Source organism: Takifugu flavidus, chromosome 8, assembly GCF_003711565.1.
Source record: "Takifugu flavidus isolate HTHZ2018 chromosome 8, ASM371156v2, whole genome shotgun sequence".
Classification (NCBI taxonomy): Eukaryota; Metazoa; Chordata; class Actinopteri; order Tetraodontiformes; family Tetraodontidae; genus Takifugu; species Takifugu flavidus.
In genome coordinates, this window is record NC_079527.1 from 14807185 (window position 1) to 14823228 (window position 16044).

A 16044-nucleotide genomic window follows, 5' to 3' on the forward strand; every position below is an offset into this window, starting at 1 on the left:
ACAAACCAAACTTGTTTTTTGTTTTTTTTTAATCTGTATTTAACTAAACTTATGTATAAACAAAAAAAAACCCTCAATATCTCATTATCTGTGGCACTGCATATACCAATTCCTGTTGGGAATGCAAATAGATTTCATGGATGCTGCAAATAGTGACCAGTAGCTCATTGACAATACACTTGAAGGTTAATGGATGGAAATTAACTTATCTGCATAGTTGTTGCTGAAAAGTTACCTGAAAGAGTAAATACCCGCTTCCTCCAAGGGGTAAAAAAATTAAAAAATTAAAATAAAAAAAAAGACAGGAATAACCTTGAAAAGTCACTGATTTTATTTTTCTCCAAAATCAGAAAACATGTAGGTGAAGCAACATACAAAAACACACATTTACATTGTAAACAGGCCAAAACTGGCTCCACATGACTTGAATTGCAAAGACGACTTGAAAGCAGTTTTGACATGAAACGCTAAAGAAAGGCACAACTTGGCAAATGCATAATTGATAAGGAATGTACAGCAGGGACCTAAAGACCATTCTGAGTGATGTAAAGTGTCCAGTGATACAATCATTACCGTTCAACTCAGCAGGTTGTAAAGAGAATCTAGCGCACACTTGAAGAGTTTATCAGAATATACAGAGCACTGTTGAGAGTAGAGGGATGGTAGAGAACAAAAACAAGCATCTTAACGAGGTAGATTTTACCCCCTAAACTCACGCAGTCAGGAAGTTTAAATAAATAACAAAGCTACAGGTTGATGAGAGCCTAGGGGGTAGAAAGGCTAGCCAACAAACAGTTGTTTCAACCAAAAAGCTGGGGGGGGGGGGGGTTGTCTTTCCCTGCAATCACAATAAAAGCTCTGAAATGCACTGATAAAATGTAAATGTAACTACCACCTGAAATAAAGTGCAGGCAGGAGAACGTCAAGCAGAAACACTTTCAGACCTCAGCAAACCAACTCAGACTCTCCGGACGAAGCTTGCGAGGGCTTTTTATTTTTTTTATATATATATAAACTCTGATGCAGAGGTGAAATTTGACAACACGCCAATTTCAGCCCACAAACGGCAAACTTGGGACGCAGTGAAAACACCAGGCACTTTGAAAAATATTCCAGTTACACCATTTTATCTTGGCACCAATTCAACGCAGGAGGAAACAAACTATTCACAGCCATTTTCTCAACTGTTGTCGCTTGATATTTAATAAAGACTGGAATAATCTGTAAAATCTGGTCAAAAGCCCCTTCAAAAAGACAAACAACTGGCATTTATCACTACAAAAAATAAATGTACAATGTCATAAAAACTATGGCACACAACAGGAGGGAACCATTGGATAACAATGCCGATATTTCTGAAAACAGAAGACGTCGTGTCCTTAAAAGGTTGTGCCCTGAAACTCTTCCTTTTAACATCAAAAATTCTTCAAACCTATCACAGAGAAAGTCTGAAATAAAGCAGTTTCAAGTAAGTAAGTTATACATTCAAACTTCTGGATAGACAGTAAAAAAAAATGCACAAGGAAAAAAAAATATACCCGCATATTTATTTATATAAAATAGAACTACAGTAGTTATATCGGTTTAAACTAAAAATTATTCAGAATCATTCCGATCGGGAGGGAAAACAGCTGCAATGATGTTAGATGGGGGATCCTACAAAACCTACAAAGTCGTCTTTGAATATTGATTGTACCTCATTCAAAAAGGAGACGTTGAAACAGACTATTGACTAAAACAAGAAAGAAAAACAACTAGTTAACTAGTTAACAGCGATTTTACCCTCCTCCATGAAATGTGGGAACTGGGATTTTGGCACACTGTCTGAACTGTTCTTCTCTATTTCAGCCACAGTGGCAGGTAACCCAGAGTGGGACCCATCCATCTTCATCAGGCCCCCGGTGGAGCCGATCAGAGGCCCACCGGCAGGGCTCCCGGGCAGCGGGATGCCCCCGCCCTGGATGACAGAGATCTCATTGGTCTTCATGGTCAGACCCCCGCTGAAGGCAGCGGCATACTGGTTCCAAAGAGAAGGGTCAAAGTTCATTTGCGGAGCTCCCAGTTCTTTGGGGGGCTGCATAAGTTCTGGTAGCTTCTTGGCCTCCGAGCCCATGGCCATCAGGGCCATGGGGCCCTCGAGAGACAGTCGCTGGCCGCGCCTCGAGGAGTTGTTCCACATGTGAGTGCCGATGTGCACCTGAAGACAAGCAGTGAGGAGTGAATCAGGTATCCACCGAAAAGGACTCGCCGGTGTTTTCGGACAGGTGACTTACCTTCAGATTTCCCTTGGTGGTGAACGCCCTGCCGCAGATGTTGCAGGCAAAGGGCTTCTCCCCCGTGTGGGTGCGCTCGTGGATCTGCAAGGCGCTGGCAGACGAGAAGTTCTTGCTGCAGGTGTGGCATGTGTGCTGTTTGGTGGATCGCCGTGATGCCGTTGAGGAGGGGGGCAAGGCGGCTCCCTGAGGGATGTGCTGCGAGCCGAACAAACTGTGAGGACCCAGGGGATTCTCTGGGGGAATCTTCATCTCCAGACTGGCCAGACTTGATTGTAGCCTCATAAACTGCATGTTGCTGGATGGAACTGCAGGCAGATGTGGATAAAACTTAACCATCCAATTCAGTCAGGTTTATTTATTCATTTTAACAGGGACTCACCATAGTCTCCATTTGTGAATGGAAAGATAGGTTCTTCTTTAATCACCTTGGGAGTGGTGCTGCTGGATGATGTGAGGTCAAGAGCTCCTCCAGACTCTAGGCCGCCCTGAGGTCCAGCGTCAGATTCCGGTTTTGAGCCACTCTGAGCGTAATCGTCGACCGCAGACTCGGGAGACTTGGACCTGCTGGCGTTGTTCACGGGGGAGGAGGCGGAGTGAAAGGACGTGGAGTCAGAAACAGCTGGACTGCGGCCGTTCTGATATTCCTGCTCTCTCGGAGCCGGAGATTCTTTGGATGTCCCCTCACTTTCGGAAGTGGTGCTACTCTGTTGTTTCAGTGCAAGAGCTGAAGTAAGGTTCTTCAAAACATCTAGACTGGAAAACATGGTGGGGCCAGCGTTGGGCTGCTCCTCCGACACAGACGGGACTGAATCTGAGGGGCCGTTTGGCTTCTGCGAGTTCGGCTCTGGTTTGTGGTCCTCCATGCTTGCTTCAAAACTACTGGTGTCCATAGAGGTCTCCTCGGGGAGAGAGGAAGCCAACGACTCCGCCACGTCAAACTGATTTTCTGGCACGGGGGTGTTGGGGATCTGGCCGCCCATGTGCATACGAATATGCTGCTGAAGCACCACAGCGTTGGTGAACTTCTTCTGGCAGATCGGACACGAGTGCTGCATCTTAAGGGGAGTGTTGGCCCTGTGGACGCCGTAATGGGCCTTCAGATTCCCCTTTGTGGAGAAAGCGCGGCCACAGATTTTACACTTGTAGGGCCTCTCGCCCGTGTGTGTGCGGTAATGCATCTTGAGCGAGCTCTGGCAGCTGAGGACTCTGTGGCAGATCACACACTCGTTCGGGTCGCCCGTTCTTTTATCCAGCCCATCCACCATCTGCTGAAGCTTTGCAGTTCCAGAGCTTGGTTCTCCCGACACCCCGTTACCAGTCATGTGATGCAGCCCTCCGAGAAGCTCTTTAGCATCCTTTGGGTTCAGATCCAGACCGGCCTCTTGGCCGAACACCGACGGAGAGCCGTCGCTTGTTGAAGGCGAGGGCCTCTGGGTAAACTGGTTCTCTGCAAAGCCGTCAAACGTCTTCAGTCCCATCATGGATGAGGGGGGAAATCCAGCTGCAGGATGACCGAGTACGGGCTTCATTTCAGTCAAGTTGGAGTCGTCGATGGGGATCGACATGCCATAGGGAATGCCGCTGCTGGTGGGAATATTGTCCAGGTGCTCTGGCACGGGATGCGGGTTCATGCTGATGTTGGGGAACTTGTCTTTATGCCTCTGGAAATGCACCTTCAGGTTCCCTTTAGTTGTGAAGCGGTTCCCACAAATGTTACACTTGAACGGCCTTTCGCCCGTGTGAGAGCGCAGGTGAATCTGCAGGGCGCTGTCGTTGCCGAAGGTCTTCCCGCAGTACTTGCACCTGTGCTTGTATAACGAATCGCCGCTTTTTGTATCCGACGGGAGAGACACCATCTTTGACTTGACCTTTTTGGACGACTCCATTCCCGTTTGGATGCCACTGAAGGTGCTGGGGAAGCCCAGTACACCCGGCGACTGCGGAAGCAGTGCAGGTAGACGACTGGCCAGATCAGGAATGCCCTTTAAAAGATCGGCTTTAGCAGCGACTGAGCCCAGACCTCCTGGCAGGGATGTTGGGATGCCAGTGGGAAGAGGCTGTCGCCCTTGTTTCATAGTCTCCAGAGAAAGACTCTCACTGCCAGTTCTTTTACCGATCAGAGCCGCTGCGGCAGAAAGCTGCTGGGAGAGATGTGCGCCGAAAGCTTTGAGTGGGTCCATCACTGCCCCCACGGACGGGTGCAGACCCTGTGGAGTCATCATGGCCACTTGAATTCGAATCTGTTCCGTGAGTTGGATTTGCTGAAGCTGCTGTTGCTGCAGACACACCAACTGTTCCAGGATCATGGGGATGACCTGCAGGGCGTCCTGCGACGACGCCTCGGCCTTGTTCGAATGTTGGGACACGGCAACTTTGGTGTCTGCCATGGTCTCGAGAGTGACATTTGTGTCTTGGAATTTGGATGGGTGGTGGTAATTTGTCTCCGGACTCTCACCCATCTCCGTCTGATCCCGCTGGCCTGGCTCCTCTGCGTTAATGCTGGATTCTTCCTCCGTCCTCTCCGGGTGGTCTGTATTGGCGATTGATAAGGAATGACTGCTGGACTGGCTGTCGTCGTGGTCACTCATCAGGCCGTCGGGGGAGCCTTGGGAATATTCCTCGGGTACCTCACTGCCATCTCCATCCCTCATGATCACCACATGCTGGCTTTTAGTGCAATTCTTCTCGTGTTCCAGAAATTCAGACTCATCAAAAAATTCTGCACAGCACTTGGTGCACACCCTGGTCTCCTCCATTTTAAACCTCTTCACATCATTTCCAGCCTCATCAGCATCTTGCAGAACACCTGAAAGAACAAGGCAGATTTCTTTGAAATGGACAAACATCATTTACATGATTACAGTCAAAATAGGCTCAAGACAGAACATCGGTTCTGATGGTTCTCATTTGTAACTCTGGACTTCTGAAATAATATTCTCGATTGCTGGCCAGTAGGTCCCCGTGACCACCCCTCACAACCAAGGTAAGCGTAGCCATTGTCTGAAGGGCCAGCAGAGGGCAGCCTTCTCCTCTTGACATCACCAGACTAATGTCCACAAGGACAAAGAGCCGTGGACATTCAATCATGCTGCTGCTGAAATCTGCTACCAAGTGCTTGGTAATAATCAGATCTGTTTCCACTGGAGCCACGTGTGGGGCAAGACTAAAAGCCCTGCTTCCAAATCATGACATCCTGTTTATTTCATCACGCAAACCTCAAGAAATGGTGAAACCAGGGAGATGTTGATTATAGTCTAGCATGTTCACACTCATGAATGCCTGATGAGAGCTCTTGGGACCATTTTCATTTGTCTGCTAACCAAAGAGGCCATTTCAAAAGCTGCTGTATTGTTGAATGCTAATGCCTCAGAATGGGGGGCGGTGGGGGCAGACCACCTGTTTGCATATGCCTGAGGAAACGGTGGGGCTCGCCGAGTGCTCACCAGGAGGCATCGAAGGTGTAAAAAAAAAAAAGGCACGAAAATATCCAACAATGCGCAACAAGGCTCTGGCAGGCTGGTTCCCGTCAGGGCGAAGGTGAGATGGGATGGGGGTCAGTTCTGAGCAAGAGCTCGCATTAAAAGGAAAATTACCCTACATAAAAAAGTAGAACCCAGACCCAACGCTACAGCCTGACCACGTGACTCTACGTGACCCGTATGTGGTCACCTTTAGTGGGGTTTATGACACGAGGTCCGATTAACCATTCAAACTTTGTCTTCTGAGGGAAACAATGCGCGATATCCCATAAAACGACATGGCCGTGAGGGGGGGCGACTCCTGAGACAAGAATGTGTCGCGGCTCTACAAAGTTTCCTAATTATAAGGTGAGTCGGAGCCTGTGCACGGGGCAGCAGCGGCGTGCACCCCCACCCAGGCTGCACTGAAAGGCCACTGCTCCATCCCCCACCGCTCCACATATGTACCAAAGGAAACAGTCATGCATTAAACTGGGGGATTTATTGCCTTTGGGTCAGCTTAGTGCAGAGTCACATTTCATACAGTTTGGGGGAGCCTTTGTATGAAAAATCCAAATTTTGCACAACGAAATCCATGAAATTAACCAAATATTACGGTTACACGCAGAGCAAGAGCTCCTAATATTATCAACGAAACAGAAGAAATGCCGAAGTTCTCTGAAAGAACTCACCGATAGGAAATAAGGAGTCAAATGAGGCGAACGTGTACTTAAAAATGTGAAAATATCTCCTGACAAGTCAATGAAACAGTTCACTTCTCAACAAATTCTCACGCTCAACAGTCTTGGCGAATCGTGGAATGAATAAATGGAGTTCGTTTTCATCTTCAAACCACTTCGGTCCGTCAGCCTGTTTCAGCCACAGAGTCAAATTAAGGATGGAAATTCATCCAAACCGTCCCGCGAGCTGAAGCGGGCCAAAAAGTGCCACTTTAAAAGCGACCCTTTATCCCAAACACCTGCATTGTGTTGAAAATCATTCCCAGGTCTGCGGCCGAGTTCCAGCCTGATCGATTCCAGCAGACATCAACAGGTCAAAGTGCGACAGAAGCCCCAAAGTTTGCGTTTAAACGTCGCCGCTGCGCACGACGGCGTGGCACGCCGCCTCACTCACCGACTTTAGCCTCTTTTTTTCCTTTTTTTTTTTGGAGAACCTAACTTTGCGCCGTGCGTAAAACTCACCGTTTCCTCCAGAAGCAGGCTCTTCGGAGTCGATGTGCTGCGGTTTGGCTTGCTTACGCCTCGACATGGTGCAACCATCAGGAGCAGAGACCTGCAAACAAATTTCCTCTCCTTCTTTAACTAACTCTTAGCCTTGGAAAAGAAATGCCCCTGAAGTAGAAATGCGCATGTCACCGTAATTATTATTATCAATAATGCATTGCGATTTATCACGGTGCCCTGACAGCTGATTGGCTCTGGTCCAAGTACTCACATATTATTTAAATGCGCCCCCCATTGATGAGCTGGTCGAGCTGGCAGGAGGGGGCGGGAGGAGGCATGCTAGTGGATGGACGGCAGGATGGAGGCAGGGTTAATAACACCCATCATCGCTCTTTTTCCTTCCTCATGGAGAAAAAGGAAAGAAATATTGTCACAAGCAGCGAAAGATCAGCCAAACTGCGCGCTTTGCAGCTCAGGGCGGGCGGACCGAGACAGCGGCCACCAGAAGATGGTTCTAATGGAAACCTGGTGTTATTTCATCAAACTGCATCAATTTCTGCCCCAAAATGATCGATTAAATCCGCTCAAACGGCACAAAGATCACCGCGTCACTGAGCTCGGCTGAGATGTTTCGGTTATTCAAACTGCTGAGAACTTTTCATTGACTTCCTTCCTTGGTTTTGGGTCTTTATCATTTTATTAAGCTAATGTTGGACTCATTCATGCTTATGTCACGTTTACTTTCTGATCGCTGCAGCTCCTGATGACGTCAGCAGGAATCTTCTAATGGTGTAACTGGAACATTATGGTCTGGTTGCTAGGATCTTGTCCACAGGAGCTCCTGTACACTAATATTCACGTGTATATTTGTTACATTTGAGGCTCCTGGCTGGTGATTCTATGGAAATTCTGTTTGCTTTAAGGCACTTCTAGATGTGTCCTGTTAAATATTAGTTAAATATTACACAAGAAATAATATTGGTGGTTTATTAGTCATGAGGGTGTCAATGTTTATCTATTCTTAAAAGAGTCAACAAGTTTGAGCTGTCTGTTTCTCAAATAAGCAATAATAAAGGGTGGACACAGACATGTTAGCTGTTTGAGCATCTTTAAGGTGGATTTAGTTTTGTTATTGGAGATCTTTCAAGTCAGCCGTGCACTGTGAGCGTTACACTGGAACATATTTCTGTCCATGACCTCCTGCAGAGGAAACATCAACAGTAAAGACATATGGAACCGGACACACAGTCAGATTAAACATAATGTAGCTCTCTCTCTCTCTCTTATCAAGCTATCAAGACACAAAAGTGTTTGAAGAACACAACTTTAGGCTCGTGCAGATGCTGCTGGAGGAGAAAATGTGCTGTTTTACAAACAGGAGGTGAGTTATGAGGCTAATGATATCAATGAAAGGGAGGAATGACTCCTCCTGGCTTTAGGAAGAAACACGACATGTGTTCACAGCCAGAGCCAAGATGATTGACAGGTCACCTAAACCAACGAACCGGTTGATAATCAATGGCTGAAAGATAAAGACATAAAGTGAATCATGAGACTTCACTGGAGGCAAATTCAGATGTAAAAACATGTAAATGAAACCCAAATAAAAGGCATGAAAACAACAAAGGCTTACACTCTCAAACACGCTGACTATTTGATTTTTTGTTTTTTTTTAATCACTCAGTTCCACTTTATAAACACGGCCCAGAACTGCTGCATCCGCTCAAAATGGAGCTCAGATTCGTGTCCTCTGGTGTCCACAGACGCAGGAAGGTTCTTCATTAGTCCATCCAGAGGCTGCAGACGTGCCCAGAAGAGTCAGATCCTCCTCATTACCTCTTTCATTCAAATAAAACCTTCCTGTGGACTTTTATGTGTATTGGAAGGCTTCCGTTGCGCATCTTAGCATGATTTTAGCACAAAATCTCCCAGCATGCATGGAATCATGGCACAGCTGATAAGTGTGAGACAAAGAAAAGCCAATATATCCAGATAAACAAATGCTCTTTAAGTGGCTGGCTGAAGGTGAAAAGAGGGGAGTGCTGTCTAGACGGTTTATTACCCCCCATAAGAAACTATGCTTGAATACACTGTTTCTTCTATGCTGAATCTGAGCAGCTCAAACTGTGTGCAGTCATAAAACTGCAGGAGAACCCCAGAGATATTAGCCGCATGGTCAGAGCCCTTCTGAGGTTTATTAAAGAAGAACAGGGGAATGGTTGTCAAATACATGTTAATCATGAAAATCACTTTCAACCGGGATCCATGCAAACACACAATGGAGGATGATTAAAGGGAACGCGACATGAATCAGAGCTGTTCTCGAGTGGATCTGCTGTAAAAAGGCGTTCAAGTTGCGCACAGATCCTTGGCTTTTATTCCTGCACAGAAAACCCAACACTGCCAACGCGTCCTTAACAGGGGAAGCAACCTGACAATGGAGAACCTCCAGTGGTTACAGACGAGATCTTTCATAAATGACCCAGTTCGGCGGGGCGAGCAGGAATATTACTCAACACTAACATTCCCCTTTCTTTGCTACAGTCTAACCTTTAGGATTCTCTTTGGAGTTGACACAAGTGGCGCGTTTCTCCAGTGTGTCATTTGCTTTACGACGACCTTGAAGTGGACAAACAGTCACATCCCCAGCCCTCGCTGAGGAATTGTGGGAATCGAACACGTGTCTCTAAAGGCCTCAGTAAAAGATGAAAGCCTGGGAAGGATGAACTATTTCACATTAGTGTGACAATCACCAGGTTTGTCCACATGCGTCCCCATAATCCTATTTGCGTGAGAACACTTCATTTGCATTCCTTCACTCCACTTCCATTCATAAATATACTCAGCTGCTGAAATCTTTATTTTTGAAGCTCAACCTTGCTGGAAACCTGGTGGAAACACTGCTAATTCATTTCCTGCGGCCTTCAACAGTTCATCGACAGCTTTCTGCCGAAACTCAGCACAATAAACGCGCTGCACCTCGCACAGCAGAATGGCTGGGGAGGAATGGTTCCCCGTAGGCCCCATTTCTGCTATTCATGCTGCCACCAGGCACAATTTTCTCAATTTACAGAACAATGGAAGCATGTCAGGCTCTGGTGGGGGCAAAACACAGGAAAGATCATTGTTCTTCTCTGTCGCTATCTAAAGGTAAAAGTGGAACAAATGGAGTAGCTGAGTGGAGAAATGAGGGAGGGAATGACGGGATGAACCAGGGCCACACAGACTTGTGAATCTTCAAAATCAACTTTTTCTTTTCTAAATTCAAACTGACCACTGATTTTTGATGCTTGCTTCTGGTAAATCTTTTAGTTTTGCATCAGATGTTAGCTTGGTTGCTAGCTGCTGCTGTTTCTGGCTCCCAACGCTACTTTAATAAAATGTAGTCATGTTGCTATATATGTTGGATACCTTCATTTATCCAGTCATTGGCAACATACATACATACATACATAAATGTACACGCAGGAGATATTTACGCCTTTCATTTCTAGGCTTATGTCTCATGTTTCTCATGAAACCTAGACAAACAACACCTCTGAACCACATTATGAGCTGTTTTCATGTTTAGGTCAAGTCGAAACAGCAGCACAAATTCTCATTGAGTCCCTGCAACTTATTTTTAGAAGGCAGAAACTTTCAGGGAGAATCTGACTAAGAGGCATGTAGGAGTCTGTCCTGACCAGCACCAGAAAATAGCCTTTCAATGATTGACCGCCTTGGTTGACGTGAGGACTTCATCTGAGTGCACTTCCTGTATCCTGTTTTATTACCTTGTCCTCTGCTGGTTTTCTTCGGGCACCCATTAAAACATTTCCTTTCTTGTAGTCACAAATAGCATCATTAAACTCTTAAACAAACAACAAAGGAAAGAATTAGTTTCTCTCCGTGCAGACCAGAGTCTCATGGAATGCTGGGTGGGGGGAAATGGTTGCGGAGGCTTTTGGGGCTGATTCCATCTCGGGCTGCTTTAGTCATATCACAAATGAAGCTCTGCTATAGGCGATCGATGCCTCCGTCTCTCCGCAACAGCATCGTGAAGACTATAGAGACATTTTTCCTGCTGTTCTTTGTCCACAGAGTGCACGCAATCATCTGAACATGGCATTATCTAGCAAATACAAGGAGAAAGGCTCCCGCAAATTACTATAGTGTCAGACTGTTTTCATTATTGATCAGCAAACACCCATTCAAATCCTCCTCCTTTTCATGGACGCATGCATTTGCTCCTTTTGTGTGGAAACATCGGCCTGGAATAGAGACTGAGGGCATCGAGGTGAAAGGTATTGGATGTTTGTCTGTCGCTCCAATATTGTTTTTCTCCCTTTCTATTGAATGTTACTCTTTTGAAAAGCTTATGCAGTGCGCACAAACTCGCCACACGGATGGAGATGGAGATTCACAATTATGGATTTTCTGCCACTGCCTGGAAAAAAAAAAGAAGAATTACTGATAAAAGACTGCAGTAGTAATTAGAGAGAGTCACCACTGTTACGCAATAGAGAAAAGTAGTGAATTGATCACCAGAACCTGGAATTATCTTCAATATAATGCATAAATGTGCACCCCACATGCCAGCTAAAGAGAGAAATTCATTTTTCCAAAGTCAGTTTGAGTTGTTGGACTGTGTTTACCGGGAACAGGAAGTGTAAACAACTCCGATCTGAGTCCGAGCAGATAACAAGAAGGCTGCTTGTTGGTTTTCACACCAGAGGAAAAGCCCAGAAATCAACATCCGCTGTTCACAGATGTGGATGGGAAATCTTTGGCTTCACGACCGAAATGCTGGAAATGAAAATCCAATATAGAAATTAAATACAGATTTTAAAAAAAGAGCCAATGGATCTGTAATTAGAGATCTTCTCTTTTTACATAATTAATTAAGTGAGATGAGGCGCTAAATTCCTAAAAAAAATCCCTCTAATTTCAAAGGTCTGTTGAGCAGCAAGATGGTGAGTTTTGGGTCTAATTTTAAGGCCCAGGTTGGTCTTTTGGTGGTTCTTTAGTTTTGAGGATTCTACCAAAAACGGACTGGTGACATAGAGATTAAAGATTACAGATTATTTGCAAAAAGCCTCAAATCAGGAGGTAGCGCTGTAATATCCTGCTCAGCATGACTGTGTGATGTGTGTGTGTGTGTGTGTGTATGATGTGTTGGGGCAGGGGCCGGCGGGTGCGGGGGGAGATCAGTGGCCCACACATGGCTGTAATTTAATGGAGAATTGCCCAGTGGTTCCTGTGCAGAGGTAAACACACCAATAGTCAGGCTTTTGTTATGGCACTACTATGACAACTGCCTCCATCAATAAACAGCAGAGTGTTGGTGACTGGGGGCGGGCGAGTGGGGGCGGGGGCACAAGGACTCACTGTATAAAAAGAAGTGTATGTGCGTCTCACACCGACCTCTAATCCGACAAAAGTGTGTTATCAGGCTGTTTGATAACACGGCTGAAGGCCGACATGAGCATTTAAGTGTTGCTCATTTTGGAGGAAAGCATTTGATTCTCACTCCCCACATTTGTCCGTTGAGTTTAGCATTTGATAACCCAGGTCACGTAGTTTCTGCTATTCACATAGAAAAGGTTTGCATTTAAAATGCATCTGTGGTGCAGATATATTAGAATTACCTGAGATTCCCGAATTCCTCACAGACGTGCCTATTCCTGTTAGCATGATGGTTTTAATCCTGCTGTGGTTAATATCTGCTCTGAAACCTTCTACACTTTAATATCTACGGAGTAATAATATCTATATTTACAGAACACATCTGTAAATATATTTTAATTTGCTATTTAAGTCATGAGTGACCCATTCCATTCAGCTTTCAACATGTTAGGCTTAGCAGTACCTTGAACAATGCTGTCAATACATTTGCTGAGAAGAATGACGTCATTTAGATGAGCAGAGATGAAAACTTTGAGACACAATAAACAAAAGAGATAGGGAGAGTTTGGCATTCGCCATCAAGCTGTGAGGCAGCAGGGGGCCAATCCTGCCAATCTCAGATGCAATCTGGGCCTGGGCCATAAACATTTACAGGGTGGGAAGTGCCAAACAGAGGAGCTGCAGGATGTCAGTCCTTCCTCACTTTAATTAACTTATGAGAATGCACTAATTATTGCAACGCTGCCACCAAAGCCGGTGGTGTCTGCACATTCATCAATTAGCCACAACAAAGGGCATTTCTGTTGTTTTCTTTAGGCAAAAACAGGATAGTAAAAATATCAAATGGTGGACTTTATTCCAGTCAACAGCTGAGCAGTCAAATAAATGAGCAAACTGAGCTCGTTTGACCAAATGAGACACGCCTGGTTTATGGCGCAGGGCCGTTTGGAGCCTGAGTCAGAAGTTGCTGGTTCTTAACACACCAGAGTCACATCAGAGGAAGATTTTTGATTATAGCCAGTGAAAAGTGGGGTTTTCCTCCCAAAAGTGGTAACACACATTATGTAAAGGCATTGGTGGTTTAACAGGGGAAGTTGTATATATGGATGATCTTAACAGCCTCAGTTAGCATACGCAAAGAGCTGCCCACATGTGGAGCCCAGGGATGCTGGGTAAAATCTCACCACAGCACAAAGACACGTACTGCATGAGGCACTTGGCAGTGAATTTGTTTTTTGTGGGGCTGTAAGACACCTGGTGGGTTCTAGAGCTCCTGAATGCTGGTTTACAGCAGCCGCTGACAAAGCCTGACCGACTTGACTGACCTGCTCCGAGAAATGAATCATCCCACGTTCACTCGCTCATCTTTTCCATAAATGTCACGTAAAAATAATTGTTATTGATTATCAAACGATGACTTTTTTTTTTTCAAAGAAACTTCAAAGGATCAGAACTCACTCTGCCATGAGCACAAGGACATGGATAAGACTGTATTATGGTTGGCATAGCGACCGCAGAAATGGCTTCTATTCTTAACAATAGTCAGATAGGTCGGGGGGGGGGGAGGCACTGACTCGCCCCCACCACACTGCTCACATCTGCTGGCCCCACATTCAGACTTATGGGATGTTCTGCCGATTATTTTCTGTCCTGCTTCCTCCTTTCAGATCCGACAGGCTGAGAGAATGAAAAAGAAATTAGGAATTCTGCCTACATCTGTGCCGGAACTGCGGCCCAGTGAGCTCTGGCTGCTGCCATTGGAAGTTATCCGACTCACAAAGGTGTGTGACAAAAGGCCTTATGTGCTGCGCATGATTTATTAGGGCTGCGAAAAGGGCTGTAAACAATAACTGTGCATAGCAACCGGCGAGGTATGCGGAGCCGAAGTGTAGGTTTTTAGGCCTCAACGTGGATGCTTCTGTGACGGAACATTTTCGGCCGTGGCAGGACGTTGCAAACTCAGATTTGGGTTCTCTAAACACAGGGAGACCTTCCTGACTGCTGCTTTACTTTATAGGCAGGACACACTGTAAATCACAAGCTGGACCACGAAGGGGAGAAGACGGACGCTGCTTTGTTCTTTGGTCTGAGGGACGGTGGAAGCCACCTGCCCGCATGCACGAAGGAAGCCAAAGGCTTCATTGAACGATGAGGGTGGTGGAACGCAAGAAGTGGGAGGCTCTCAACTCCACAGCGACCCTCCCAAGCTTTGTCTCCGAGCTCAAGACTGAACTACAAAGCAGTAGGAAAAGTTATGGGACCTTAAAGATAATCACAATATTCTTTTAGTAGCTCCAAATCATAATATTGCTCTTCAAAACAAAAGGTTCTTCCAGAAAGTTCCAGGCTTTGGGGGTTGAAAAAGGGCCAGAAAATTCCGGTGGTAGTGGCTGCTGTGCTGCTTTAGACTTCAGAGCAAATTGCAACAGGAATGTTCAGGAAGAAGTTATGCATAAGTTATGTATTAACGTATATGTAAAGAACTTAGAGACAATAATTAAACGGATTTATTTGCTGTCATTTTGCTTTTGCTTCACTGTTTCTTGGACCTGCTGGAAACAAAAGGGCCGCAGGAACCTTTGAGTTGCTCTGAAACCTGCCGGGTCTCAGCTCAGCACAACTGGAGTCTGTCATAACATTTGGGTTCGACGCTGCTAAAGAGAACCGGAACCTCCTGCCGAGCAGACCGGGGACCACGTCTGAACGACACGAGCTCTTCCTCCAGCAATATTCAAATGATGTTGGAAAAGTCATTTTTGAGACTCGTCTTACTTGTTTAAAAGCCTTTGTTGACAAATGCTCCCCTGCCCAGAACTGGATTTGCTCGCTGGCCCTTTTGCACTCTCACACAGATCGGAGCAAAACCATTTATTCTGACTTTCCTCCCAGATGACCCCTGATGCATTTACAGGCAGGACAAAAAAGGGCGAGAAAGAAAGACTTTGTCCGGGGAGGGTTTCCAAACCCCCGCATCCATATTGATTAAACAAATTTGCCACAAATCATTTTACAAATGCTCAGCGGGGGGTTATAGTAGTTGGTGGAAATACCCCATTCATGCTGGGTCCTCCCCCGCCGGGCTGAAGTCTCGACTCTTGGCTCGTTTAAGCGTGCTGACAGCCTCTGATCCTCTGGCCATCTGCAGGGTGGGCTGCTCAGTGCTGAAGGGTCTTTGTGTTTAAACCTTGAAGAGATTTAGCAGCAAATCAGACAAAAAAACATCAGAAAGTGAAGGACCCCCACCTGTTGCTCCCGGTTTAGCCCGTTTACGAAGCGCAGCAATCAGACTGTCAGCAGCACACATGGCCTGATAATAAGCTTTACATTAAAAAACAAAGCAGATCTCTCAATGATCGAGTGTGTATTTTCACAATAAAAGCATCACTTGCGGTGCATGTGCAGCGTGCTCTTTAGCTCCGCCTCCCTCACCACAACTCCCCAGATGGGCGGAGACAGCTACTGCACGGGGTGTATTTTAACCTGTGTGTGTGAAAAATCACAGAAAAAAATCACAAAACGGTGCATGTGTGTGTGCACGGGCTCCGGACAGAGCCCGTGCACAGAATTGTAGTGGGAATTCTGAGCTTTTCAAACACGTTCCCGCGGTTCAAAACACACCCCGAGGTTTGTGATGTTTTCAGAAGCATTTCTAAATATTCAGGCTGAAAGGTGAAGTTTTCCGCTCTCTCCAGGCTGACATGAGCGCGCTGGTCCTGCCGGGTAGGAGCGCGTGTCCCTCCC

General features: G+C 46.0%; 1 protein-coding gene and 2 long non-coding RNA genes across 5 annotated transcripts; 1 reads left to right on the forward strand and 2 right to left on the reverse strand.

The window, feature by feature from the left end:
* Positions 1-313: 313 nt before the first annotated feature.
* Positions 314-7709, reverse strand: sall4 (spalt-like transcription factor 4). Of its 3 annotated transcripts, XM_057041415.1 has the most exons (5): positions 7190-7709; positions 6937-7027; positions 2656-5082; positions 2274-2581; positions 314-2197 (listed from the first exon to the last, which is right to left on the reverse strand). In XM_057041415.1, the coding sequence occupies exons 2-5, from the start codon at positions 7001-7003 to the stop codon at positions 1763-1765; spliced, it is 3237 nt and encodes a 1078-aa protein (XP_056897395.1). In that variant the 5' UTR covers positions 7004-7027; positions 7190-7709; the 3' UTR covers positions 314-1762. The 3 variants fall into 3 exon arrangements, with proteins under 3 accessions (XP_056897395.1, XP_056897393.1, XP_056897396.1); XM_057041413.1 differs by lacking the exon at positions 7190-7709 and having other exon boundaries at positions 6937-7162; XM_057041416.1 differs by lacking the exons at positions 6937-7027; positions 7190-7709 and adding an exon at positions 6714-6855.
* LOC130530346 (uncharacterized) lies at positions 5836-8791 on the forward strand. The gene is made up of 3 exons (XR_008951814.1): positions 5836-6103; positions 8210-8299; positions 8603-8791. It is a non-coding gene; the product is annotated as an uncharacterized LOC130530346 (long non-coding RNA).
* A 302-nt stretch (positions 8792-9093) lies between these two features.
* On the reverse strand, positions 9094-13026 carry LOC130530345 (uncharacterized). The gene is made up of 2 exons (XR_008951813.1): positions 11553-13026; positions 9094-11344 (listed from the first exon to the last, which is right to left on the reverse strand). It is a non-coding gene; the product is annotated as an uncharacterized LOC130530345 (long non-coding RNA).
* Positions 13027-16044: the final 3018 nt, after the last annotated feature.